The 27,870-nt window shown below is 56.4% G+C and overlaps 1 protein-coding gene across 1 annotated transcript; it reads left to right on the top strand.

The window, feature by feature from the left end:
• Window positions 1-27,498, top strand: Galnt16 (polypeptide N-acetylgalactosaminyltransferase 16; the record flags this gene model as incomplete). Its single annotated transcript, XM_013522005.1, is given in 14 exon segments — window positions 1-158; window positions 3,878-3,976; window positions 4,859-4,926; window positions 5,508-5,573; window positions 7,333-7,454; window positions 9,568-9,655; window positions 11,164-11,248; window positions 11,512-11,615; window positions 15,787-15,913; window positions 17,323-17,415; window positions 18,759-18,842; window positions 21,497-21,638; window positions 22,450-22,575; window positions 25,244-27,498. Coding segments are annotated over 14 exon segments (1,500 nt in total), but the record flags the coding sequence as incomplete, so codon positions are not given.
• Between the last annotated feature and the right edge of the window lie 372 nt (window positions 27,499-27,870).

Genomic DNA, 27,870 nt, shown 5'->3' with positions numbered 1-27,870 from the left:
GTGACAGGAACACCCTCGAAAGGCTTTGACGAGAAGGCGTACCTGTCAGCCAAGCAGCTGAAGCCTGGAGAGGACCCCTACAGGCAGCACGCCTTCAACCAGCTGGAGAGTGACAAGCTAAGTCCTGACCGACCCATCCGGGACACCCGTCATTACAGGTGTGAAGATTAATCTTAATCTTTTCACTTGATTGTCTTGAGGGATGCATAGGAGATTAGTAACATACACTTCTGGGTGTGTCTGAGCGGGTCTTGGGGCTTCAACTTGAGGGGCTGTATCTGATCCCTGTCCCCTTCCTGCCTGGCTCTTCCTGGCTTCCAGGAGGTGAGGAGCTATCCCTATACCTTATCCTTCCTCCACGGTGCTTCTGCCTTGGAGCTGCTGACCGTGGACTGAAACCACCCAAACTCTGAGCCAGAATAAACCTTCCCTCCTTGAGATGTACGTCAGGTATTTTGGCCCAGCCACAGAAAGATGACTGATGCAGCTGGTAGGGACGGCCCCCATCGTGTGGGCAAGAAGGAAGGCTGGAAAAAGGCCCCCACTGTCCTGCTGGCTTTCTTTTCCTCACATGTATTGAGGAAGATTTTCTCAGTCTTGGTCCAGTGACTTAGATTCAAAAGCTCTTGTACTCAGCGGCTGTCCTATTTTATCAGCTGACTCACAGCCTTCAAAGACCAAGGAAACACCCCCAGCTGGGGTCAGGGGGCCTGTGGCACCTCATCCGGCATCCCAGCAGGAGCCACCTGCCACTGACCACAGGGGGGTCTCAGGCAGGAGGGGACGCAGGCTCCTGAGAAGGCGCCTCCAGCCCATGGGTCTCCCTTGCCTCCTGCCTCCTGCCCCACCTCCCCAGTGACTCCCAGAAACCTGCTAATGTAGTTCTCCCGGCGTGGGAGGTAGCAGAGGTTCTGAACCAAAGACAGGGAAGCCGCACTCCAGCCCCGCCTCTGACTCTCGCTGCATGAGAGACCAGCCTTGCACAGGTCATGACCCTCCTCTGTGATTCAGGGCCTTGTGTGTCCTGTCTGCAGCATACATCACCCTCGTCCTTTCCTCCCCCTGGTGTCACCTGCGGGAGCTGCAGTCCTGCACTCCTCTCTCCTCCCTCCTCGTTCTCACACACGCGGTTCCCTCCGCCTGAACACACTTCCCCCACCCCACCTATATCCGTCAAGACTTGGCTCAGCATCCTCTTCTCCAGGGAAGGCTCCTTGCCAACCCTGGCTGGTTCCAGGGTCCTGCTCTGCCTGCTGCTTTGCATAAGAAGCAGGAGCTACGTGGGACCCAGCCACAAGCACTGAGCTGTCTGGCCCGGGTTTGTGGGTGGGCAAGAGTTATTTCTGAAGCAGCCACTCCATAGCACAAAGCCCGCATGTGAAAGAAAGGGGCAGGGCTGGTTCAGCACCTTCCTCTTAGTCGAGGCGCTTCTGAGGTCCAGAGGGCTTGGCTGGGAGGCCTGTGCAAGGTGAGACAGATGCGGGGGCCAGGGTTCCCCAGACGTTGGACTCACTGTGCTGCCAGTCCCTAGAATCCCTTCTGCTGCCAAGTAAGGCAATAATTCTGCTATGGACAACCTGTCCTCTCACGCCCAGGTCTAAACAGCGGTGTCACTGGGTGTGGTGGCGCACACCTGTAATCCCAGCACTTGGGAGGCTGAGGCAGGAGGATCATTGTAAATTGGAGACCAGCCTGGGTACAAAGTGAGCTCAAGGCCAGCCTGAACTGCATAGCGAGACCCCCGTCTCAAAAAGACAAAAATAAATAAATAAAATAAACAGCCGTGTCCAGGTCCCAGAGAAGCCCTTTCTCAGTCAGCCCAGGTCAGTCCCCCCGTGTCCCTCGGCTTGGCCTGCAAGGTTAGGTCCATTGAGCTCTGCTCGGCCTTTTGTGGGCAGCCCTGACCATGGCTGACCTAAGCCAACACAGGGCCCAGGGGAGCTGCTGACCCAAACCTGAGGATTAAGGTCTGGCTGGTCTGTCTCTGCCTGTCCTCCCAGCTCACTCCCACTCTGAAGCTTCTGGGTGTTCACTGAGAAACCAGAAGGGGAAATTGCCCATAGGGTGAAACATGTTTTAAAATGAGACTCTAGGCCGGGTGTGGTGGTACACACCTGTAATCCCAGCACTTGGGAGGCTGAGGCAGGAGGATCACTGTGAGTTTGAGGCCTGCCGGGGCTACAAAGTGAGCTCAAGGCTAGCCTGAGCTGCGTAGTGAGACCCTGTCTCAGAAAGGCAAAAAATAAATAAATAAATAAAAGAATAAAATGAAACTCTACACCCAGGGCAGTGGTGAATTTGTAGGGTGCTGCAGGACCAAGGTGGACCGGGCTAGCATGCGCACATGCATGGGTGTTCAGGCATGTCCAAGTATGCGTGTGCAGGTGTGTGTGTGGGCACATATGTCTGTGCATACATACGTGTATGAGTATGTGTGTGTGTGTGTGTGAGTGTGTGTGTAGCTGGAGCCTGTGTGTGGAGCCCACGTCCTCCCACTGCCGTTTCTCCTGGACTGGGAAGTGACAGGCTAGTTCCCGGCCCCCCCTCAACCCAGGGGACCCCCTCGCCATCGAGTGGAACAAAGAGACATAGAGCACACAGGACAGATCTGTTAGGACCAGAGGGACAGCCCCACCAGCCCACAGTGCAACTCCCGGCAGGCGACAAAACCCTTCTGCGACTCCCGGCCCCGTCCTCATAGAGCTAAGAAATCCACGCGGAAGGTGGGAGTCGGGGAGAGGCTGACGTCCACCATGCAGACAGGACATGGGTCGTTTGTGCCCTCCCGGAACAGAAGGACATTGCTATCCAGATTCCCTCCTTCCTGGACACCTAATGGTTGGAGGCCGAGGACAGCGAACCAGAGCCCGGAGTCAGGGCTGGGGCTGGGTGCCGCGGACGCCTTCCCAGCCGGCCGGGCCCACTCCTGGCCCATTGCAAAGACCTTTGGAAAATGTGGCTTCTGGGAGCGGACGGAAGGATTCCCTCCCACACCGCTGTCCCACGTCCCTTTTCAAGTCTCCCAGGCTTTCTCCCCTGGGGGTCCCAGGCTGGAGGGACTCCTGCCCGGCTGACCGGCTCTGCTCTAGGGGGCAGGAAATAGGCCTGGGAATTCCTGCTAGAAGTGCCCGTCAGGGGAATGCATGTCGTAATGAAAAAACAGTCGCTGTTGGAATAGTCATGGAGCAAATGCAATAAAGAAGATCGCTGTGAGAACCAGCGGAGGCGGCTGTCTCCAGGCGGCCGGAGCCCAATCAATGCAGTAGCAGGAATGACAGGGAGGAAGGTGGTGGCGGGGACGGAGTGCTTCCTTACCCTCTCGAGCCCCTGAAAGCCTGGTCTCCTCAGGGGCCTGCCCCGCTCCCCGTGCCCCCTGCAGGGCTGTTTATGTCCCCTCCTCCACAAGAAGGAGGGATCCCCTGCAGACAGGGAGGGGTGATTCCTGCTCAGAGTGGGAGAGTGGGAGAAGAAAAGGAAGAAGCCCCAGGGAGCCAGGAGGAAAAGGAGGGTGGTTTTCTTCTTGCCCTGTACCCCCATTTTGTTTTACTGCTGCCCAGTGGGCAGGGGCCTCCGTTGGGGTCCGGTTCCCTCCTGGGTCCTGGTGCCAGCCGGCCTTGGTAGGAAGTCCGCCTAAACAGGCAGTGGAGGTGGGGCTCTCTGGGTGTTCCAGGTCTTTGGTAATGAGCTCCGGGCCTGGGAAGGGCTCCCCCCACCAGCTGCTTCCCTGCGAGGACTCCAGGCGAGGTGGCACCTGGCTGCCAGGCCCGTGTGAGGCCTTCTCTGCCTCACAGAACCATTCTGGGGAACAGCAAAGAAAAGCGTGGAGCCGCTTGCTGGTGCCCCACGGCTGGCCCCTGACCTCCCCGCTCCCTTCTAGCTGCCCATCCCTGTCCTACTCCGCGGACCTGCCGGCCACCAGCGTCATCATCACCTTCCACAACGAGGCCCGCTCCACCCTTCTGCGCACAGTGAAGAGGTAACCGGCCGGGCCCCATATCCCGGTGCCAGGGCCCTCAAGGCCCGGGTAGTCTGCAGAGCCTCTGGCCTGGCAGGTCCCGGAGGGCGGGTGCTCTGGCCAGGTCACAGGAAGACCAGCAGGCACTGGGAAAGTGAGTGCTGTCCTGAGAAGTGGGGCTGGCGAATCAGGGTCAGGAGACACCAGAGGCCTACGGTAGGCCAACAGAGGCCAGGAGTCCATGACAAGGGCTGGAACGCAGGATTCAGAGCAGAAGGAGGCAAGGAGGAACATGAGGCCTGAGGAGGGTGGGCGCCAGCCAAGTGGGTACTTGGTGAATCAGAGAGAGGTCCCTCCTCCTCCCGTCCTCTAAACTGGTTCTGCTGGGGATGTAGCTCAGTGGCATAAGCGCCTGCCTGGCAAGCGCGAGGTTGTGAGTTCAATTCCCGGTACCACAAAAAAAAAAAAAAAAATTAAACTGGTTCTTGTAGTCAGGCCTGACCCCCACCCACCGATGAACTTCGGTAAGAAGGGGATTTGGAAAGGTTACCCTGTGTGTTCCACGGACTCAGAGGCTTGAGTGCCCTGACCCGGAGAGATGGACAGAAACGGGCACAGAGGAAAGGCAGGAACGAGGGGCCCCTGAGAAGACCTCTCCCGCTCTCGGGGACGGCGGGAGCCTCACTGGCCGCCTGGGTCGGCGGCGGGGCTGTCCCTGCCCCACATCGCCCAGGTCCAGGCGGCTGCGCCAGGCGGGTGAGAACCTGGGGGTCAGCTCTGGTCAGGGCCAGGACGTCTGCAGGCAGTGCGGTGGCCCGCGCGCTGCCTGGAGCGGAGTGGTGGGGCCGGGGGAATGGAAGCCGCCCCTGAACCCGGCTCCCTCTCTCTCCTGCTGCGATCCAGCGTCTTGAACCGGACTCCAGCCAGCTTGATCCAGGAGATCATTTTAGTGGATGACTTCAGCTCCGACCGTAAGTGTCCCCGTCCTCCGCTCCATTCCACCCTACGCCGTTTCTCCCCACCCCACAAGGCAGAAGCGAACGTCTTCCTTCCGGATGCCCAAGCCACGGGGCCCTGCCCTCTCCGCCGGCAAATAGAGCTCCGTGGTCTTTTTCCCAGGACCTGTACCCAGCCCTAGTGCCAAAGACGGGGAAAGGGTGGTGCTGCTTAGGATAGAACATGAACGGTATGACGTGTAAAAAAATCTGGAGCCACATCAACAGCGTTCTTCGTGATTACAGCTGCTGCGTGCGAAAGAGCACCCTTCTGAACAGCTTCCCGAGAACAGGGCTGCCCGACAGCGCTGTGCTCTCTGGCGCCCCCTGGCGTGAGGCCGGGGGAAGGCCACAGAGACGGGTATTCCTCACGCTGGCCTGGGGCAGACCGGTCCTTCAGCTGGCAGGGAAAGGATGCCTGTGACCTCCCACCTCGCCCTCCCCCTTACCCTGGGCTGGTATGGAACAGCTTCTGGGCAGTTCCATGGCAGCCAAGCCACTCGTGGTGTGCTGCCCGCTCATCTGAGTGAACTTGCCTTCCTTCTGTCTACCCTCAGCTGAGGACTGTCTGCTCCTGACCAGGATCCCCAAGGTCAAGTGCCTGCGCAACGACCGGCGGGAAGGTGAGTGCTTGGACAGCTCTAGGCACGTTGCCCTACTTCCAGCTGCCTTCACTGTCCCTTCTGAGAAGTGGAACGATGAGAGCACCCTCTGCTTCACAAGGTTACCTTAAGGGTGAGAAGCCAGGGCCTGCATGGGCAGGCTTGGACAAAGGCAAAGGGAAGGATTAGGCAGATGTAACCTCGCTTCTAACTGAGAGGGGTTGCAGGGCACTGGCTGTGGCATGGCGTCGGGCACAGCCCTCTAGGGATGCAACAGAAGCAGGAAGCCCGGCCCCAGCCCGCGGAGGGCTGCTACGGGCCGAGGGCCACATCCTCCACAGAACCAGGCAGGCTGCTTGCACAGGAGAGCTGGGACGCGCGGGGCAGGAGCCTGTGGAGGAGTGGGCCTCGACGGGGGCGAGGAGCTCGTGAGACAGGACGGAGGCGGCAGTGGGAGGCACTCCAGGCCTGGGCTGTGCATGTAAAGGCCCCCATCGGCCAAGAGAGTGAGGGGGGTCCTAGGAGCCCCTCTTCCTGACTGCCAGGTGTCCACACCACGTGGCCCACGTTCTCCCATTTGGTCCTCACGACCATTTTTGTAAATAGGGAAATTGGGGTTTCAGAAGGCTCAGTAATTTTCCCAGGGTGACAGAGAGGGGGGCCACGATCTAGCCAGATGCATCAAACATGAACGCCAGCCTCAGCCTCGCCGTGCTTGGCCTTCCTGTGAGAATCCCGGCCTGGTCAGCCGGGGAGATGGGGGGAATCACCTGAAATGGGAGAAGACCTTGAAAGCCAGAAGGAAGCGTTTAGACTTGATAAGTGGATAGCAGGGAGCCCCTGAAGGTTTGAAAGTGAGGGAAGGGGGAGACATGTGTGTAAGGAAGACCAGTTAGGCCCCGGGGCCATAATGGCTGGAGAGAAAGTGTTGTGTCCTAAACCACTGCAGTGCGGGTGCCGTGGGGCTGGGGACGTGCTGCCCACCGAGTCGGAGGATGGATGTACATTCACGACCAGATGCTTCCGGGATTCCTTGGGAGGAGGAGGATGGGCCGTCTGGCCGGTGGGCAGAGGCAGAGTGTCGGGCAGAAGTGTGGCGGGGGACTCTCTCCAGGAAGTGACTTGTGTCAGAGAGCACGGACCAGGGCCTTTCCCTCCCCACAGCTCCCGGGACTGGATGGCAAGGGCAGGACCAGCTGGGCCTCCTCCCTCCTGACCAAACAGGTCCCCGCCCCGAGAAGCCCATTCTTTGCTGGCCAGTGAACAGCTGGAGAGAAGGCCAGAACCTATACGTGCAGGTTCCCAAGCACCAGGCTCTCCCCTTGTCACCTTTGATGCTGACAAGCAGGGATCGTCAGCTCTCTGAATCTTAGAGATAAGAAAACCAAGGCTCAGAGAGACGAACACGCTCAGGGTGAGCTCGGGGGCAGGTGCTCAGACTCAAGTGCGTCTCAGTCTGGAGGATTCTCTCCCTGTCGTGCCTGGTGGTGCGACCGGCGGATCCCACGGCACAGGTTCCCAGGGGAAAGGGTTTTGTTTTCCGGCTCTCCTTCAGGGCCAAACCATACTTTATTGCGTTTTCCACTCACTAAACTTGACTGCTGGTCAGTGCCTGGCACATGGAGGTGAGTAATGGGTGAGGAGAGGAAGAAAGGGAGGGAGGGAACAAAGCAAAGGACGAGGGGAAGGCTGGACCGTACCTCGGCCCCTGAAGGGGAACGGGGGCCCCCGGGACTTTGGGGCTCAGTCCCAGCCCCCATCTCTGCCTCTCCCATCGCAGGGCTGATCCGGTCCCGAGTCCGCGGGGCAGATGTGGCAGCGGCTGCTGTCCTCACGTTTCTCGACAGCCACTGCGAGGTGAACACCGAGTGGCTGCAGCCTATGCTGCAGCGGGTGAAGGAGGTGAGCCGCCCGTCCCTGGGCAAGCGGGCGGCCTTCGGGGCTCGCTCCAGGCTTCCGGTGTGAGGCAGGAGAGACACGGCGTGGAGCCGGGCTGGAGGCCAAGGAAGCCTCAGTGATCTGCTCGGGGGTCTGCCTGAGCTCTCTGGTCTGGAAGCCGGGACAGTTGTCTGTGTCCACGGGTTGCTGTGAGGACTGCTGTGAAAGCTCCCACTGCACACGGGTTGGTTTTGATCCTGGGAGAGGCAGGACCCGTGCCGGGGAGCTGCAGCCAGGCTGGGAGCCCTACAAGGAGGCAGGAGGGAGAGCCTGCAGTGTGGGGGGCTCCTGAGCGTCCCTGCTGCTCCCCAGAATGAGAGGATGTGGACAGATGGCAAGAAAGGCTGAAGGGGTGCAACTTAACCAGAAAGAGGCGTATGCAGGGTACTAACCATTGTTACCCTTCTATTATCTTGTTTTGAATTTTTTTTTTCCTCTTAAAGAAAAAATAGGCTGAGGTGGTACAACTTAACCAAAAAGAGACAAACAGCCCAACTTTAAAAGTGAGCAAAGCACTTGAATAGGCATTTCTTCAAGGAAGTATTTAACTGTGACCATGATCAATATTATTGATCACCCAGGAAATGACACTCTGAAGCATAGTGAATGACACTTCACACTTTCTAGGATGGCCACATTAAAATGATGGACAATAGCAATTACTGGCAAGGATGTGGATGAGTAAAACCCTGCACGTGAAAATGTAAAATAGCCACCTTGGAAAACAGCCTGGCACTTCCTCAAAAGTTTACGTAGAATTACCATCTGACCCAACACTTCCATGGCTAGGTGTGTACCCAAGAGAAGTAAACACCAAAACTACACCCACACAAGAAGTTGCACCCATGTATTCCGAGAGATGCTATTTGGAACAGCCAAAAGGTAGAAATGTCTATCAGCTGATGAACGGATAAATGAATATGGTATATCCATACAATGGAATATTACTCAGCCATACAAACAAAGCGCTGATGTGTATCACAGTATGAATGAACTTTGAAAAACTTAGAGGAAGTAAAAGCCAATCGCAAAAGGCCATATGTCATATGAGTCCATTTATAGGAAATGCTCAGAATAGTAAATCCACAGCAATAGATTTTGGTGGGGTGATGAAAATGTGAACTAGCGAGCGGTGATGGTAACCTTGTGAACATACTAAAGGCTGCCACGCTGTGCACTTGAGATAGTGAGATCTATAGTGTGTGAATCCTCTCTCAGCACAAAAGCGTCTCAGACAGAAGCAGCAAGGCCCCCCCACAGAGCATCAAAAAGTCAGCTCTCCTTCCCGTCCTGTTGTCCTGGGGATGGAGGAACTGCAGAGTAGGCCTAGCTGCAGCCCTAATTACAGACGAGAGGGTTTTGAGGGTGAAAGGACGGTGGTGGAGGAGCGGAGAGGAGGATGAGGCTACCCCGTGCCCCTCATAGGGGGCGGGGAAGTGTGACTCAGTTTAAACTCAGTTAAAAATCCACCACCACTGCAGCATAGTTTACCCTATGCACTGAACAACATTTCAAGTTGGACTTGTATTCCAAGAGGTGCCAAAGTGGCCAGTCTGGCCTCGAGGGCAATGTGGCATGACAGCAGAGGCCCCCCACCCACCTTATCCAGGGACGATAGGGCCCCTGCCTGCAAGCTACTGGTGAACCAGTTGGGAAGACAGCCCAAGCACGTACAAAGGTAGACAGCGCACAGCACAGCTGCTCAAGCCAGCAGCACGAGAACCACCTCAGGCAGCAGAGGAGTCCCCGTCCCGGGCATTGTCTAGACTGTGATTATGAGAGCAGCTTAAAAAAAACAAAGGTACCCTTCTGCCTGCAGCATCAGCAAAGGCTTCACAAGATGAGATCCCTGCAGGGCTCAACATGGTAGGAGGAGAAGAGGCTGGGGCTGTCCTGTACCTGGGGACTCGGGTGGGGCCGGCCAGAGCCTGACACAGGTCTGGGTGACCCCTGGGACACCCAGCAGGAAGCACTGGCCGCTGTGCATTCTTCCAGAGAGACGTCCCCAGAGCACATGGCTGAGCCTTTTCTTGCAGAGAATCCCTGGCCTCACGCCATTGTGCACCTCCTCTCCTAGGACCACACGCGTGTGGTGAGCCCCATCATCGATGTCATCAGTCTGGATAACTTTGCCTACCTGGCAGCCTCCGCTGACCTTCGAGGAGGTGGGTCCTTCTCCCAGGGGAGGGGCTCTGGGCCTGAAAAGAAGCAGACTGGGGGCAGGTAAAAGCCCTGGCTCTGTGCGGTGCTCTTCCTGGCTGTGCCGGAGCGAGACACTTCCCTCCCCCAACCCTCCCTTCCAAAGATAACATGAAAGAAGCCCTGGAGGATCCCTGGTTTTGAAGGACAGCAGAGTCAGGCCAGTCCCCATCTTTCCCTCCCCTGACACTAGCAACAGTTTTCCCAGATGCTGCCAGGCCAGGGTCCACGGCCACAGTCTTGGCACAAGGCCCTCTGGCAGCTGTCTCTAGCGTGGGGCAGGGCAGCCTTTGGCTGTGCACAGATTCCTGGGATGCTCACCCCGGAGGTGTCAAGACCTCGCTGTGTGACACAGCGGCTGTTAGGCTGTGAAGCACCTTTGGCCAGTGAGCTCTTGCAGTGTGGCTTGTGGTCAAGCGACCAGCTGGAGTTGAGATGTGCTATATTTATAAAAAAAACGCACTGCAACCTTTGGAGTTTCCAAGACTTAATGTGAAAGAATATAAAATATCTCATTAGTAATTTTATCGATGCCATGTTGAAATATGATTGAGATGTACTGCATGGAGTATATTCTATTCAAATTGGCTGCATATGGTTTTTTTCTGACTTGTAGAACACCGGAAGTGGCGCGTGTGGTTTAGGTCTGTGGCTCGCCTGCTCTATCTTCTGGACCATTCTCAACTTGGCAGTGATGTGCTGTTTGCTCATCACAGCAGACGTGGACTACATTTGACTATTGATATTTAAATTAACTAAAATGAAATAAGATGTGCAGTTAGATCAGTAGTTGTACCAGCCGCAGTTCAAGCGCTCACCAGCCATGTGAGGTTTTACTACCACATTACTACAGGAGCAGATCCCCCTGGATGCCACAGAGAGAGATTTCTATCCTTGCAGGAAGTTCTGCTGGACACTGCTCCTCTAGAGACTGGCCAGGAGCTACTGGGCCCTACAGGATTTCCTGTTCAGGGCCTGGCTCCTAATAAATGGATCAGCCATTAATCAGATCTTCAGCTTGGGTGGGATTCTGGGGGAAGCCAAGTGTTTCCTCTTTGGGGAATCACCTCAGGGCCTTTGCACTTGCGGCGGCTCCTGCCTAGAAATCTCTTTCCACAGATATTCTTGTGGAGCCACCCTTTAATCTGGTCTATATTGAAACATTACCTTTTTAGCGAGCCTTTCCCAACTCTCCTTACTAGAATAGCATCCACTCCTATAGTCTCTTTTTAATCACTTTTCATCTCCACTGAAGTACTGTGCAGGCATGTGTTTATCTGTGTAGTTTTTCTTGTGGTGGGTGGTGAGCCCCAGGAGGCGGGGGTTGACTCATTCCGGAGGACGGAGTGACAGCCCGTGGAGCCCAAGGCCCTCTGGGATCCAGCTGCGATCCACCTAGAAGGTAGAATGAGGGGGACAACAGCCCCAGCAGACTCTGCCCTGCGCCCTGCCCTCACCCTGCCCTGTCCCTTAGGATTCGACTGGAGCCTGCACTTCAAGTGGGAGCAGATTCCCCTGGAGCAGAAGATGACCCGCACAGACCCCACCAGGCCCATCAGGTCAGGGCTGCCGCGGGCTGGGGAGCCCCTTCCTTCCGGGGTCGGGAGCCCGCGAGGCCCGTGGGAGGCAGGCTCAGCTGCGGGGATCCTGAGCGCTCAGTCTGCTTAGTCCGTGCTCAGACCCCGGCCTGCAGGGGCGGGGAGGGAAGAGGGCTGGGATCCATCAAGAGGGAGCCTCGAGCTGGCCAGACATCCTGCCCCGCGACCCTGCAAGCAGGGACTGGGGACAAACGGCCTCGGGCCTTAGCCTCTCCTCTCCCCAGGACCCCTGTCATAGCTGGAGGAATCTTCGTGATCGACAAGGCCTGGTTTAACCACCTGGGGAAGTACGACGCCCAGATGGACATCTGGGGAGGAGAGAACTTCGGTGAGTGGGGGAGGGACAGTCAACACGGCCGCAGTAGTGGTCGTACGACTGCGCATGCTCTCTGCAGGCGATCTGAGGACGTCCCACAGGTTACGTCATTTAGTCCTGGCAAGGGCACTGACTGCGCACGCTCTCTGCGGGGGCTCTGAGGACGTCCCACAGGTTACGTCATTTAGACCTCACAAGACCCTTGTGAAGCGAATCCTGCCTACATTTTCCCAACTAAAACCCGAGGCACAAGCTGGGTGTGGCTTTGCACACTGCAATCCCAGCACTTTGGGAGGCTGAGGCAGGAGGATTGCAAGTTCAAGTCCCACCTGGGCAACTTGGTGAGGCCCTGTCTTAAAATGTTAAAAAAAACATTAAAAGGGCTAGGGTTGTAGTTTAGCCTGGGTACAATCCCCAATACCAGAAAGAAGAAAGAAAGAAAGAAAGAAAGAAAGAAAGAAAGAAAGAAAGAAAGAAAGAAAGAAAGAAAGAAAAAGAAAGAAAGAAAAGAAAGAAAAAAAGAAAGAACAAAAAGAAAACATTTTAACCAGAGTCACATCACTATAGCTAGACAACAAAAAAGCTTAGGTGTTTAGAGGGAGCCTGTGGCCACATGGCTAGAAGTGCCCGAAGAACACATAGACCGAATGTGGACCACAGCTGCTCCTCCCCAGAAGGGCTGCGGGTGGTGCGCAGTGGCTGTGGGGTCGGAGGCCAGGTGCCAGCCCTTCGTCCTCCAAGCTGTTTGGTTCTGGGCAAGTTAAAGTCTCCCTGGACCCCAATTTCCCCCGGAGGCTGCTGTGGCTAGTAAATGAGGTGATGATAAAACGCGTCCCCAGGATGGGCGGCCATCCTCGCTGAGACCATAGGGACACCCCATGCCCAGCAGGCCCGCAGGCGGCCTGGCCCTCCCGGAAGAGCAGAGGAGCCAGCAGGGGTAAAACGTTCACTGGGGAGCTTGGTTCAGTGCCCCCCACCGCTGCCTGGCTGGGTGCTGGGGCTGCAGAGTGCTGTCAGGGTCACCGGGCCAGCATAGGTGGCCTGGGTGGTGGCCTCGGGTGAAGTGGTCAATTCTTATGAACCTCAGTTTCTTCCTTGGAGAAGCAGGAGGGGAAAGGTGCTCTCCCCCGAACAGAAAGGCTGAAACCCAGCCTGCTTGGCACCCACTAGAGAGGTGGACATAGGTGTGGATTTCCTCCCCGGGGTGACTTATTCTCGGAAAAAATTTCCAGGCAGGCACTGGAGGAGTGAATTCTGGGAACTGGGGCTGCAGTGACCCATCTCTCCTGACCTCCTTTCCTGTTTGGGGCCTAAGTGACCTGTGTTGTGTCCTGGGCCTCGGCCCGAAGGCAGCCTTGGCAAAGCCGGTTTCCTGCCAGGACTTTGACAGCTGTGAAAGGACCAGGCTCTCTTGCCTCCAGAGGCCTCCTTCTCTCTCCATTTTTTGGGGCTGGGGCTGACAGAGTAGCAGTAAATGATCAAATAGCTGCTTCAGACTCTGCCTGAGGCACGGGCTCCGTGGCTGGGGAGCTTGAAAGGTGGCCTGCAGAGTCCTTCTGGTGAGGGCTGTGTCTCTGAGAGAAAATTCAAAGGACTGTCTGGGCCGGCTGCGGCGCTCAGCTGTTCCGCTGCCAGGGCTGATTTGTGGCCGGGAATCTCTTCTCCCTGAGCCTTTCATGTCCCTCTTGAAGGAAGGGAGATGCCCAAACTGGCTGTGTTCCGGCGGCCCCCAAACTCAGGAGCCCTGGGGCACCTCAAGTTGGGCCTGGTGGATGTGAGACCATTGGGATTCTCCTTAGAGGTCTCTTTGTTTTGATTTGATTTGATTTATTTAGGCAGTGCTGGGGCTGGAATCCAGTGCCTTGCGCATGCTCTGGCATTAAACTCTGGACCCCATCCCAGGGAACCCATTTGAAACATAGATGGGTCATGTCTCTTCCTGGCTGAAACCCCGCAAGGGCTGCCATGCTATTTGAGGCAATCTCTGAAGTCCCCACCCCGGCCACCAGGTCTACACCAGTAGGGCTTCTTCCCCAGCATACCCTAGGAACTGCATCTCCGTCTCCTGTCCTTCTTGCCCTGCCTCGATTTCCCCGGCCCCAGGCCTCCTTGCTGTGCCTTGAACCTGCTGTCACCCTCTCCCCGCTGGGAATGCACCAGGCCCTTGCTGGTCCCCGCCTGGAGAGCTCCTTGCTTGACAGCCGCTGACTCCCTCGGTTGCCTGTGTCAGGGCTTAGCTCAAATCAGCCTCGTAGGAAACGTCATTCCCCCAGCTCCACCTGCTCTCAGGCTTAATTTTCTCCATTGCTCTTATCACCCTCTGATGCTATGTATGTGACACATCTTCTCACACGCTGGCTTTTTGTTTCTTTACTGAGTTCCTGTCTCTCCAGTATACGAGCGTCTAAGGGCATCTAAAACAGCGTGTGACATAAAACAAGTCACCGAATGCCCTGAGGAATCTGACTCAAACACTCAGCTTGCTGGACAGAGTGTACATTTTGTGTTGCGTTTCCGGAATGAATAGTTGGATGGCTTTGGTGAGGTTATCTAACATCTGTGAGCCTCACCGGCCTTATGAAAAGCAACGTGAAGATAAAGGCAGGCACTGTGACATGCCCCTGTGCATAGTCCCAGCGCTCAGCAGGCTGAGACAGGAAAATCAGTGGAGTCTGGGAGTTCAAGGGCCTCAGTAACATAGTGAGACCCTGTCTCAAATAGGGCATGGGGGTGTTATTCTGACTTCACAGGATTGCAGTGAGAGTTAGAGAGTGGATAAGGAGCATGGCACATAGCAGTGCTCAGGAAATAGATGGTTACTGCTGTTGTCGCTGCTGCTGCTGACAGTAATGTCAACCCGATGCGTGTGGATGGTATGCTCAGTGGGAGGAGCTGACTTAACTAGTTCAACGCTGGTCTGGCAGAAGTGGAACCAGAATGCAGATCTTGTGCCCCCTTGCTGTGTCCCCAGTTTCAAATATTGGTTGCTAAGGCGAGCTGCAGAGTCTCCCCAGGAGAGGGCTGGGTGCCTGGCAGGTTACGTTAGGCCCAAGCCTGTGTGTGGACCCAGGTATGGGAAGCAGCTGAGCTGCATCTGGACACCGCCGGGTGCACCCTGGCTGGCCAGAAGAGGGCGGTAGTCCTGTTCCCTCCTTGCTCTTCACCTGCTGGGCTGCCTAAGGCCAGGGTCTGCAGCCCTCCTTGAGGTCAGCTGTGGAGTGGAAGAGCGACCAAGGCTGGAACTCATGAGAGAACTGTCTTCCTCTCGAATCGTGGATTTTTTGGGACAGGAAGGAGTGTTTAAACATCACAGGTGGGTGGGTGTGGTGGCACATGCCTTAGCACTCGGGAGGCTGAGGCAGGAGGGTTGCCGTGAGTTGGAGGCCAGCCTAGGCTACAAAATGAATTCAAAGTTAGCCTGAACTACATAGCGAGACCCCGTCTCAAAAGGAAAAAAAAAAAAAAAAAAGAAAATCGCAGGTGTCCAACTCTAGGGTAGATATGAAGGAAAGCAGGGAGCTAGAAGAGATTATATGAGGCTCCACCAGCTACCGAGGTGGTGGTGGCCATAAAGAGGGGGTGGAGAGCGGAACAGAGAGGGCGCTTCGCGACACCCCCTTCTGGAAAGCACAGTACGCTCTTTTTGCGGCTCCCCACACGACTCCCCAGCCGAGCTCCCTCGGTCATCGCAGAAGCCAGCACCCTCAGGGGTCCGCCAGCACCCTCAGGAGGAAGGGTGTCGGGACAGCCAGCGACAGCCTGGACCCGGAGCCCGTCTGGGCCCAGCAGCCAGCCTGGGGACAGGCGGAGAACCGCAGCAGGGGCAGCGTGTGGGCGGCGGGCGGCGTTTCCCCTCCTCGCAGGTGCGCGGGGCTCCCGGGCGCGGGCTGCAAATGCTCCTGCCGCGTTCGGTGCGGTTCCCCTGGCGCTCAGAGTCCTGGTTCCTTCACAGCCTGTCCCACTGCTGCCCTGGGGCTCGGCCACGAGTGTGTGCGGGTGTGCACATGCGTGCGTGGGATGAGCCTGTGCGAGGGTGGGAGAGCCCGTCTCATCAGCCCCAGGAGCTCCGACTCCAGCAAGTACCTCCCGTGAGACCCCAGAGAGGGAGGCCGGCCCCTCCTACCCTCTCTAAGGGGGCTTGTCCAGCGGCCCCTTCCCCTCCTGACGCTGCGGTCTCCTTCAGAGCTCTCCTTCAGGGTGTGGATGTGCGGAGGGAGTCTGGAAATCGTCCCTTGCAGCAGGGTGGGCCATGTCTTCAGGAAGCGACACCCCTACAACTTCCCGGAGGGCAATGCCCTCACCTACATCAGGTAGGTCCCCGTGGGAGTAGCCCTGGAGTGCGAGGAGGACAGCCCGGCCCCAGACCCCACCCTGCCACTTGCCATGTGACTTCGGGCTGCCTCCCTGGCTCACGGGCCTCAGTTTCCCTGTTTCTCCCTCCAAGGTCTGACATTCTCGGATTCCCGGTACTTTGAGGGATGAAAGGACGAAGTTGGGCGCATTGTTGCAGGCTGCCTCTTGACCCCCGCATTGCCCGTGAAAGTCTTGGGAAGCCTCCCCAGTGACTGACTGAGTGACCCCCTCCCCCTAGCAGGCCCCAGGCGCTAGTCCCAGGTGTAGTGTCCCGACCTTGACCTGGACATGCATCTGTCCATTTGTGTCCCAGCCACAGGGCGCACTTGGTCTCACCAGAGAGTGGGCGGTCCTGGGAGCCCTACAGTCCTGATGGCGGTGGCGGGGGGCCCGGGGAGCACCCTGTCCTAAGAGTGATTCTCCATCTCACCCTAGCTTCTCCCTGCGCGGTTTGGAGCAGCGGTTTCCCAAGTGGCTAAATCAGTGGGCTGGGGGTTTGTTCCCCCCACCCCCTTTTTGTTTTTATAATCATATATATATATATATATATATATATATTTCCTGCAGAAAACTCAAGCAATACCAAGATAAATTAGACATATCTATATTATGTATTCACTTTTTTATAGTGTTACAGAGAAAAAAGTGAGAGACCTTTTTACCCATTCTTCTATGCATAGTCCACTTGTCTCAGCAGAACTGACTGTTCTTAATAGTGGCTGACTTGTCATTTCAGGCTTTTAAACAGAACTAAGCATGTTATTAGACCGCTGGCCTAACCTTTCGAGCCTTTAAATGCATTTTCATAAGCACAGTTCAGGCGCAGAGAAACACCCTCTGCCATGCGTGTGTGCCCGCAGGTGGTGCTGTGAACCCCCTCAGCGACCCGCTCTTTCACGCCCATCTGTGCCACACACATCATCTGTGTCCGCACGGACTCACCACAGCCCTTCTGTTCAGGGTAGCCTCCTCCTCCATCTGTGGACACACTTACTCTCCTCCTGAAGGGCATTGGATGGTCACCGATATTCTGCTAAACAAATATTCACTCCCTGTCCTTTTTGCCCACACGCAGGTATTTCCGCAGAATAGATTCCTTCGAGTGGAGAGTCAGAGAGTAGCCATAGCTACAAAGCTGCCGGGTATTGGCAGAGTGTCCTCCAAAAAGACTGTGCTAATTTATACCGCTGCAACCAGTACCGTTTTGCATGTTCTCCTGCGATTCCCATCTGAGCTACACAGAGCTCCGCTTTTTTCTTAAATATATATTTTTAATGGACGAAAGTTTTATAAGAGCTGAGCTTGACCCTAACCTTCACACTGTCGTCTCTCTGTGACCTTTCTTTGCTCCTGCCTCCCCTTGTAGGAATACCAAGCGCACTGCGGAGGTGTGGATGGATGAGTACAAGCAATATTACTATGAGGCCCGGCCCTCCGCCATCGGGAAGGCCTTCGGCAGGTGGGCCCCGCCTCCCGTTCGCCTCCCTCCACCCACCTTAGCACAGCCCCAAAATACAAAGCATTGTGCTCACAGGAGCCGCTCAAAATCTCCCTAACATCTGAGACTCGTTCCCGTGGGCTCTGGTAGCCAGAGAGGGCTCCCCGGGGGGCACACACTTCAATGGCGTGTGAGAGCCTCGCCATGCCAAGCTGCCCGCAGGAAGAGGGCGCCTGTGGGGGTGTTCAGGAAGGGGCTGCCTGCAAAAGGCATTTTGGGTTTCACCTCCGCCCCCGTTCAAAATTGTCACCCGTCAGCCTATTTTCTTGTCGGGGACGGTTAGGACTCTAGTGAAGCATTTTCAAAATGCAGATGGGTTGTGAAATCAATTTAGTGAGTCGTGACCAGCATTATAAAAGAGGGGAAGAAAAACACCATAGATTAGATTAGCACAGAACAAAATAGGAAATCAGAGTTGAGGGCAACGAAGGGTCAGTACTGTTTTACGAAACTCATTTCTGGTGTGTGCGCGTGTGTGCGTGTGCGCGCACATTTGCACATGGGAACACCACACCACGTGTAAGATCTCCTTACCTCCTCCTTAAGCAGGACGTCAGGAGAGTTTGAAAACATTGTTAATGATTCTCTGTGAATGAATCATCTTCGCTGTATTTATTTATAGCTATCCCTTTAAAAAAAGTTGTGTCATTAAATATTTGTTTTACTGAGGACCGACCCTGGCTAAGCACTTCGCATCCCCTTAAATTCACTGGATTTTCACATACGCTTTCTGAGGTGAGGAGTCGTGTCCTGGCGCACTGTAGAAGCAGCTGAGACTCAGGCAGGAGGAGGCTGAGGGCCTGGGCCGTGGCCGTCGTGCTTGGCCTCTCTGAGGAAGGTGAGGACACCGAGCAGCGGTGTCCCCCGCCAGATGGTTCCTCTTGCCCCAAGCGCCTCAGAGATGCTTCAGGCATGCGCTTCTTTTTGTTCGACCCTTTCTCCTCAGCGGGAAGGCAGGAAGGGAAAATTTGTAGTTCGAGAATTCTCTGGGAAAATAAGGACCAGTTGGTGTGAGAACTGAGGTCTCCGAGAACGAGAAGCCCAGGGTCCCCTGTGGGCTGAGCTCCTCGCAAAAGTGAGCTCAGAGCAGGATTTGAGCAGAGGAGAGGGAGACCGGGAGGCCCGAAGTGACCTGTGGGTCTGAGGATGGCACGGGCCGGTGGCCAAGGCTGGCCGGGGCAGGGCTGCGTGGCTCCTGGCCTGCGGGAAGAGGGAGCCCTCCTGGGGCCTGGGGGGGGCTCTGTGTGGTCCTCACCCCACTCCAGGGCCTCCTCCCCACACCCCGGCCTCATCTCCTCCCTCAGCGTGGCCACGAGGATCGAGCAGAGGAAGAAGATGGACTGCAAGTCCTTCCGCTGGTACCTGGAGAACGTGTACCCCGAGCTCACGTGAGTGCGCCCCAGCTCCTGCGCCGCCCCCCACAGCCTGGCTCCTGTCTCTGCCTGAGGGCGTGGGGACCTGGCAGGTGTTACCAGGAGTCATCAGTTAGGTGCGACAGGAAGCGCATTCCTAAGACCCGCTCTTGGACCTGGAAATGGATACCGCCGCCTCGGGAAACACTGCATTAATGCAGCAAAGGCGGCAGAAACCTCCCTCACCCTTGACCCGATTCTCCCGCTCTGGCAGTTCATCCTGAGGAGAGAAAGCAGCCAGGGCAAAAAGCTGCCGGCAGGCAGACTCTGCAGGCTCATCTGCTGCTGGGGAAAAGGAGAAACAGCTAACAATAGGGGCCGGGCGCAGAGAACCCCGGTTTGATCAAGCATCATCCCTTAATATTACAGTCGCAGAGACGGTGAGGGACACAGGGAACGTCTGTTCTCGAAAATGGGGGCACGAAGCACAGTAGGGTGTGCCCTGGGCCTGTGGTCCCCGGGAACAGGACCGTGTGGCCGGCTGGCCAGGCTTCCTCCTTCCGAAGTCCTCTCTGGTGTCGTGGTCCAGCCGTGGGGTTCGTTCCCTCACCTTCTTCAGATCTTGACCCGTCTCCTGTCCCCAGGGACATTCTCCCTGAATACTTAGCAGCAGCACCCCAAACCTCGCATTTAGATTTTCCTCCATCGGCCTTCCTGGCATCCAGCCTGTATCTGACCAGTTAAATCTGTTGTCACCTCCCTCCCACACTTGCCTATAAGCCCCATGAGGGCCGAAGCTTTGATCTGTTTTGATCATTTCATTATTTCCAGCATCTACAGTAATGCTTGTCACAAAAGAAGTACTTAAGAAACATTTTTGGCTGAATAAATGTCAAGGTCTGCAGGCCTCAAGAATGCCTAAAAAAAAAAAAAAAAAAATGCCTGATGGTAGCATTCTCTATCTATGGCTTGTCCTGCTGCTGCCAGCTCCATCCCCTGGAACACTGGGGAACTCCACCCCTCAGAGCCCACGTGTCTCTGAAGGAAGCAAATCTTTACTTTTTTTTTGGTACCGGAATCGAACTCAGGACCTCGCTCTTGCCAGGTGAAATCTTTACTTTTAAAAGTACATTACAGCCGGGTGTGGTGGCGCACGCCTGTGATCCCAGCCCTCAGGAGGCTGAGACAGGAGGATCTTTTCAAGTTCAAGACCAGCCTGGGCTACAAAGTGAGCTCAAGGTCAGCCTGAACTGCATAGCGAGACCCTGTCTCAAAAAGACCAAAAAAAAAATAAAAATAAAGAAAAAGTACATTAGATTTCTAGAAAGCAGCCACAGCCAGGTTGTAGCCAAGCCCCGGGAATGTGCTGGATGATAAAACCAGATAAAATCACCCGATGTTCCAAATACGCGTGCCTCGGGAGTAACGAGACGGAGCTGAGCCTGCAGCCTTTCCAAGAAATTCCAAGACGCTATGAGCAACAGCAGCGGCCTTGGGAGAAAGCTGGCAGCCTGGCCAGCTCCAGCTCCCCAGACGACAGCTGTGAAGGGAAGTACACTAAATTCCAAAATGTAAGGAGTGAACAGCTTCTTGGAGTGACCCCTTTTGAGAGAACTGAGCCCTTGCGCATGCGTCACTTCTGAAGCGCAGAGGCGCAAGGAGCTGTCATTTCTTACAGCGTTTGGATGGAGACTGTAGACCCTGCACCTCGGGCCAGGAGCTGGGAGGCTGGAACTTGAGCTCAGTGAGGCCTGATCTTCCTATCTTTTCAGGAGAGGCTAGATTCACGTTACTGTATGTTACCTTAGAATTTAAATGGGAGTGTTGCCTAGAATCCCAGTACTCCGGAAGGCTGAGGCAGGAAGCGCGCAAGATATTCTTTCCCATAGTTATTTGGAATGGTCCAAGGCTTTCCTACCTTGTGGATGAATCAGAATTGACTTATCCCATCCCCTGTTGTTGGATAACTATTCCAGTGTTTCCAGTGTCAGCCACTCTGAAATAAATATCTTTTTTAAGATATAGTTATTTCCATAGGGTAAGTTCCTTGAAGTGGGATTGTTAGGTCAAAGGCGTGCACATTTTAAAGGACATTGATCCTAATTTCACACTGCTTTCCCAGAGAGCTGGATGCATTTACATTCTCGCTGGTGGGCTATGAGCATATCCAGTCTGACAGTTATTACCACCTCTGGGCATTGTCACTAAAAAACACACGTGCATGTGTGTACGTGTGTTCTCAAATATATACGGTAAACAAATATGGGTGATTCTCTAACATATATTTGTTTAACTACAGAGAGACTGAGCACCTTTTCTGTTTGTGTATTTCAAGTTGGCTTCTTCAAACAATGGGCTCCGCGTCATTTTGAGATCTGGTCATGAGCCAGATTTGGGACCCATCCTCTCCCCAGGCTTTGTCTTCGGGACTGAGGAGCCCCTTGTTGGGCCCAAGCTCTCCCTTCCAGTTCCTCTGGGTCTCCAGCCTGGCCTCTGGGTGGCCCTGGGCCTCTTGGAAGAACCTTCTGGAAGCTGAGGCCTGGTCTTCCTAGAGGCTGCTCCTGCCCACCCCCACCCTCATCCCCGCTGGGCCTGCGGATTGCAGAGGCCTTGGTGCCCGGGGCCTGTGCTCCGGCAGAGGACATGGGTAAGCAGCGAGGCCCCAGCCTGATGGCTATCTTTTCTCTCAGGGTCCCCGTGAAGGAAGTGCTCCCTGGCATCATTAAGCAGGGAGTTAACTGCTTAGAATCCCAGGGCCAGGACACAGCTGGTGACTTCCTGCTTGGAATGGGGATCTGCAGGGGCTCTGCTAAGAGCCCCCCACCAGCCCAGGTAAGCTGCTGAGGGCCCATGAGTCAGGACTGGGGGCCGGAGGGGCGCCGGGGCACTGGTCAGGAGGGCGCTTCGGTCTGCCCCTTCCGTCCACCCCCTCCTCAGCCTCTTTCCCAGCGGCCCTCGCGCTCTGTGATGTGTGCACCGCACACTTTCCCCACGCACTTCCTCCCATTCACCCAGCCAGTGACCAGTTCTCCCCGGGCGCAGCTGTGGTCGGTTCATGTGATGGGCAGCAGCCTTCAGGAACCGGTGCACATGAGCAGGCACATGAGCGCCACCCCTGTCGACACCGGAGCCAGCCGTTCCCGGGCTTCCCTGGTCCCATGTCCTGTTATCTTCTCCTGTCCCCAGTGTCCCTTGACATCTCTTTGATTGCCCTCTGGTTGGCTCCAGCTAAGCTTCCCCACCTCAGTATTTGATTATACACACTTTCAAGCTAAAGAAAGAAAAAAAAAAAAAAAAAAAAACTGGGTGTGGTGCATGCCTGTAGTCCCAGCTCTCTGGGAGGCTGAGGCAGAAGGATCTCAAGTTTGAGCGTAGCCTGGGCAACTTAGTAATGCCCTGTCTCAAAATAAAAAAGGGCTGGGGATGTAGTTCCGTATGAAGGCTCTCAGTTCAATCTCCAGTATGGAAAAAAAAAAAAGAAAAGAGAAACTGAAAGATGTGTACAGTGAATACCCATATACCTTCCCCTTGCTTCTATAATTGTTTGTGGAAAATTCTACTACTTTTGTAGAATACAGCATACCTGCTTTATCACCTGTCTTCCCACCTGTCCATGCAGAGCTGTCCTTTCCTTGTCTTGCAGGCTTGGCTGTTCAGTGACCATCTCATCCACCAGCAAGGCAAGTGCCTGGCCACCGCCTCCACCTCCGGGTCCTCTCCCGGGTCCCCCGTTGTCCTGCAGGTGTGCAACTCAAAAGAAGGCAAACAGGTGAGCTCCACCCCAGGGCACAGGTGGTCTGCAGCCCCAGGGGGACATGCAGCTGGTGGTGTCAGACTGTGACGGGGAAGCCCAGCTTTAGACGGGCAGTCTCTGATAAACCCTCCAGAGCGAGGATTGGCAGGACCTCAGGCAACACCCGGGCCTACTATTTCACTCGGGAAGAATACCTCTTTAGGTAAGTATTTCCTTTGCAACAGTCCTGCCCGTCTGAGACAGGAGCAGTTTGTCTTGTGAACGCTGCTTCCTTAGGCCCTGACAGCCACGCAGTTTAAATAAACGGTAGCAGGGGTACTGCTGCTCGTGCCGGGGCTGTCACTTATCCTCCCCGCCTCCCAGGGGCTCCGGGTACCAGCCCAGCCTTGCAGGTGAGTAAACCAGGTCTTGTTGCCACACAGCTGGGGAGGGGTGGCCCTGGGGTGATACTCAGTCTGGACGATATCTCGGGGTGCCCAGTCGGTGTCTCTTGGCTGCTGGCTGCCTGGGGAGGCTGAGGGCCAGATGTCGTGATGTCCCAGCTGATGTGCCTGGCCCCCAGGCTGGTGCATCTGTCCCCACCCTCACCCCCTTTCTCCGAGCCCTGGAGACAGGTCAGGGTGGCCTGTACGAGAGAAATGGGCTTGGAGAGACAAAGCCACCTGCTCAGGACACTCAGCAGCCAGTGACAAGGGCTCCCTGCTCCCGAGCTGAGGCTGCTCCAGCCCTTGCCTTGCCAGCTTCTGCCAGCGCTCCCAGTGCCTGACTCTGGCCATCTATGCTGGCCTGCAGGGGTCTCCTTCCACCCGTCTCTTTCCTCTCCTCTTTTCTTCTCCACTCCCTTCCCCATGTCTCCAGCCATTTAAAACAATTTTTAGTTTGAGGTAAGGTCAACTAAGTTGCCCAGGCTGGACTCAAACTTGGGATCCTCCTGCCTCAGCCTGACAAGTAGCTGGGATTATAGACATGCGCCACCACTCCTGGCTCTCCCACTCCTTTTCTGTCTGCCTAGGTCACCTCTTTCTTTAGGGATGACTGGAAGTTTGCTATCCCCTTCAAGGTCCCTTTCCTGTAGCCGAGAGTTGTGTGTGTGTGTGTGTGTGTGTGTATGTGTGTGTGTGCCGGGGGCGCTGCTCTGTAGCCTCCTTGCTGGATGCAGCAGAAGTGCTTCTCGATGGGGGCGGGGTTGCATCTTGTCCTTCCCCGTAGTGAGCTGGCACAATCTGCCCTTCTGGAGCTCCCTGAGGGGAAGCTCTGAGCCCATGCCACCTGCTCTATGTGGAGGCCAGAGGAAGGAAGTATCTGCCGGGGAAGCCTCCCCTCAAATACCTCCCTGGCTGAAGCACCCACTTTCCCATCTGTGCTGCGCTGGCCGGGCTTGTAGGACTCTCCTGCCCCGTTCATGCTGCTCCTGCCAGTCCTGCCAGGCCTCTAGGTGCCTGGGCCTCTCCTCTCCTGGAGGACAGGCTGAGCAGCTCTCCCTCGACCAGCTTCTGGACTCTGGCCAGCTGGGGTTCATGCACCTGAGAGGCTCCTGCGCCCTAGACCAGGTGTGACGGAGGTGGCAGGTCCCAGCTCAGACTTTCCCCGCACCCCCCATCCCACCCTCCTGGCTTATAAAAGGAACCTGCAGAGAATAGAGAGCACGTGGACTGGCAGGGCTGTGATGCGATGTCTTATCTCTAGGCAGAGGCCTGGGGAGGGCGAGAGGCCCTCGGATGGCCGGGTGCACAGTAGGTGGCCCTCAGAGTCCTGCTGTTTGGGGAGCACTGCCTAGTGTCTGGGTGATTCATTCCTTCAACATGAAACAAAAATGCACTGGGTGTCTCCCCTGGGTGACAGAATGTACAGATCACGCTGGCCACAAGGATGAAAGAAAGACATGAACTTGTCGCCCAAGTCACTTACCTGGCGGGGTGGGGGCCGCTACATTACAGGTGGCTCGACGCCAAGGTGGCACTAAGCCTGCGCTGCAGCCCGGGTGTGGGCCCTGCCTGCTACCCGGATGTAGGGTCAGCAGGACCTCTTGGGGAAAGGGTAACCACACTGTCCCCACCTGTCAGGCCTGGGGGAGAAAGGCACCCAGAAAGGAAGGCACGATGGGGAACTTGAGTACTCCCAGCATCCCGCAGGACGGACATGTCTACAAAGATGGCGGCTGGTCCCCACTAGGGGGTGTGGGTAACCAGCCTCATGGTTATGGGCCAGGTGGGAAGCTTAGGGCTGCGGGGAGAAGAAAGCTTGTTCAAGGAAGACTCACAAGCTCCAGTGCCTGCAGGAGCTGGTGGGAAATCCCTTCCAGGAGAAGTCAGGACCAGGAAGGCGAAATGGAGACCGAACAAATCCTGAGCCCTGCCGACGGAGGCCACACAAGAAATGGCCCTGTATCCAAGCACAAGCTAGAAAGGCAGACTTGTGTGTGGTGACTAAGCCAAATTTTAAGCAACACTGTGCCAGCCGAACATGATACATCTTCAGCCCAAGGGCATCGGCATTGCCTCCTCTGATCGAGATAGCGACTAATGCCAGGCTGCAGAACAGGGCTTCAAGCTTCTGGCAGTCTGGCCTCGGTGAGGGGCCCCGCCTAGGGTTGTGTGTACGCGTGTGAAATGAAGGCGCAATCATTGTTTTAATCATTGTTTTCTGTTTTTCCCTCTTCCCCCCGACCCCCCATCCCTTCCAGAAATGGAGGAGAAAAGGATCTTTCATCCAGCATTCCATTAGTGGCCTCTGCCTGGAGACGAAACCTGCCCAGCTGGTGATCAGCAAGTGTCAGGCTGACGCCCAGGCCCAGCAGTGGCAGCTGCTGCCGCACACATGACAGTAGCCCTGGGGCCTCCTGTACCTTTTGCATGAGACTTTGGGACCAGAGGGGGTTGGGGTGGGGGAGTGTCACGTGGGCCGTTTCCGTCTCCTCACATTTCTGCCAGGATCATCAGCAGACACCCCTGCGACACGTTTCCCCAAAGCTTGCTCTGGGGAGGGCGCAGGGGCACCCTGCCGTGTCCGTGTCCTGGGAGAGGCAGTGGTCAGAGTGCCAGGTTGTTGCTGGCAGACTAGGCAGGTGCCCTTTGTCCTCTCCCTTGGCCCTTCCGAGGGTCTGACAGTGGTGGGTGGGGCCCTGGGTGGGGCCCTCCCCTTGTTGCTTGGGGGCGGGGGGCAAGCGCAGAAGCCTGCGCAGAGGCCAGCCGGGGCCCTGGGGCCTGCTGTGGGGACGGCAGAAGAGAAAGTGGGCGGCTTTTCTGGAGAGGCTGACGGCTGGGAAGAGAGAGAGGAAGAGAGGGGCCGCCTGCAGGGTGGGCCGCAGCTAGGAAGGAGGTGAGCTCGGAGACCTGTCCGGGAGGTGCCGAGCCCAGGGCTTGGCTGTGGCAGGAATGGGATCCTGGGAGAACAGGTGGGCACTCAAAGGAGAACACGGATGGATGGAAACATGAAAGCGCAAGGCCTCGGGACATTACCCATCCGCCCTTGCCAGCCCCATGCGGAGCCTGACACACCCCGCTCCTCTGTGCGTGTCCACCGGCTCCGCAGGAGGCCGCAGAGGGAGCTGGGATATTGTTTTTTAAATGGACTGCGCCTCTGTTTGGCCATGTGCCCACCAAGACCTCTCTCTTGGGCCTTAATGACCAGCTGGTGCCCCGTCTCCTCTGCCTGAGCCCACTGGGAAGACAGGCAGCCACCACACACCCTCGAACAGCCCCCTGCGTTCTCACAGATCTTTGCCTCTGTAAATACAGCGTCACCGGTCAGGGCGGCCAGTAAGAATGGGACTCCTTTCTGGGGCAGAACATCCCCTACATGGCGTGACGACCCAGGCCACACCTCGTTCTCAGTCTCGTCCCCTGCGGGGAGGGCTCCCTCCAAGGCTCAGCTATTGCAGGGGCCTGGGAGGCTGCCTGGTGGCCCCTGTTTGGGTAGACAGTTCCCAGATCCTTCTCCCAGCCACAGAGAGCTCCGCTCCCACTCCTCCCATGGCCCTGTTGTGGGATTCCCCTCTGTTGTCCCCCCTTCCCCCGCCCCGCCCATCCTGCCCTGTGCCACTGGCTTAGGCAGTGTGATGGTGGGGAAAGACTCTTAGTCCGGAACCCCTGGGGTCTCTGTCCTGAGGCAAATCGCCCTGGTGTGGACACCTCTACCTGGTCTTTCAAAGAAAGTGTATGTTCACAGGATTTCATGGCTTCCGGAAGGTTTAGGGTTCTCCAGTATACCGTTATGTGTGTGCACATATGCATTTTTCCTGGGGAGAGGCCCGTGGGGGCTCCCAGCTTCTTAAAGAGGTCCTTGACCCCCATAGGGTCTCCGTCTCTGCTTGGGAGTGGAGCCACCATCGATCTGAGCTGCCACCCCCCGTAGTCCTCCCTGCTGTGCCCGGATCGCCTCTCCTGCTGCCCACATGGCCATGAGTGGGGAGTGCGTGTCCATGGTCTGCGGCACCACCGCGGAGGGGTGTTCAGCGGCCTCCTCTGCCACCTGGCTCTCAGCAGCGCCCCTTGGCCGCGCTCCCGTGCTTGGACACATGCAACCCCCCAGACTCAGCACAGGAAACCCTTCCCCTTGGTGGCCTCGCTGTTCCCTTCCTCTGCTGTGAAGTTTCACTGCCGCCATCCCGGGACCCCCGTCCACCTGGGATGCCTCCTGCCACAGCTGAGGACAGAAGCAGGGCCAGAGTGGAGGCCGCTCCTTGGAGCCTCAGCCGGCTCAGGTGTGGGCTTCTCTCGTTGAATGTAAGGACTGCTGCTCAGAGCGCCTTGAGAAGGTCTCTCCCTCACCTCCCGTGGTCACCAGGCTCTGCACTTGTCAGCTGTCCTTTGTGGGGATTCAGCCCAGTTCTGGTTTTGCTTCTCCTCTTCTTGACCAAAGCATGTGCCACTAGCTGTCCTTGAGGACATTGTCTTTATGAAACACACACCTGGAATAAAACCACTTCTTACAAGTTCACATGCACCAGCGCCTTCCTTTCCAACTCCAAGCCTGCCCTTCACAGCCCCGCCGTGGTCTGGGGACAGCCGGGTCTCACTGTGTGGAAGGGAGACTGCAGGCGCTCAAGTCCAGCCTGTCCTGCACATGGGGGCTGCCTGCACTGGAGACCCAGCAGTGGCCCTGCTGCTAGGTCAGGCCTGGGACCGGAGCCCATGGACCAGTGCGTGTCCAACTGAGCTTGGCCTCATTTCAGAGCACTGCTGGGCCTTGGAAATAGACATCCGGGAACTTCTCCTGATGGATGTGGCCGCACCGCCACTCGTGCCTGTAGCCAGCCCTCTGTCTTCCCTGGGAGCCAGGCCTGGCCGCTCTGAGCTGCCCGTCCCCTCT

Source organism: Chinchilla lanigera, unplaced genomic scaffold (genome assembly GCF_000276665.1).
Source record: "Chinchilla lanigera isolate Chin_1 unplaced genomic scaffold, ChiLan1.0 scaffold00065, whole genome shotgun sequence".
NCBI classification, from domain to species: Eukaryota; Metazoa; Chordata; class Mammalia; order Rodentia; family Chinchillidae; genus Chinchilla; species Chinchilla lanigera.
The sequence above is the reverse complement of the archived record's forward strand: the minus strand, read 5'-3'. Positions and strand labels throughout refer to the sequence as shown.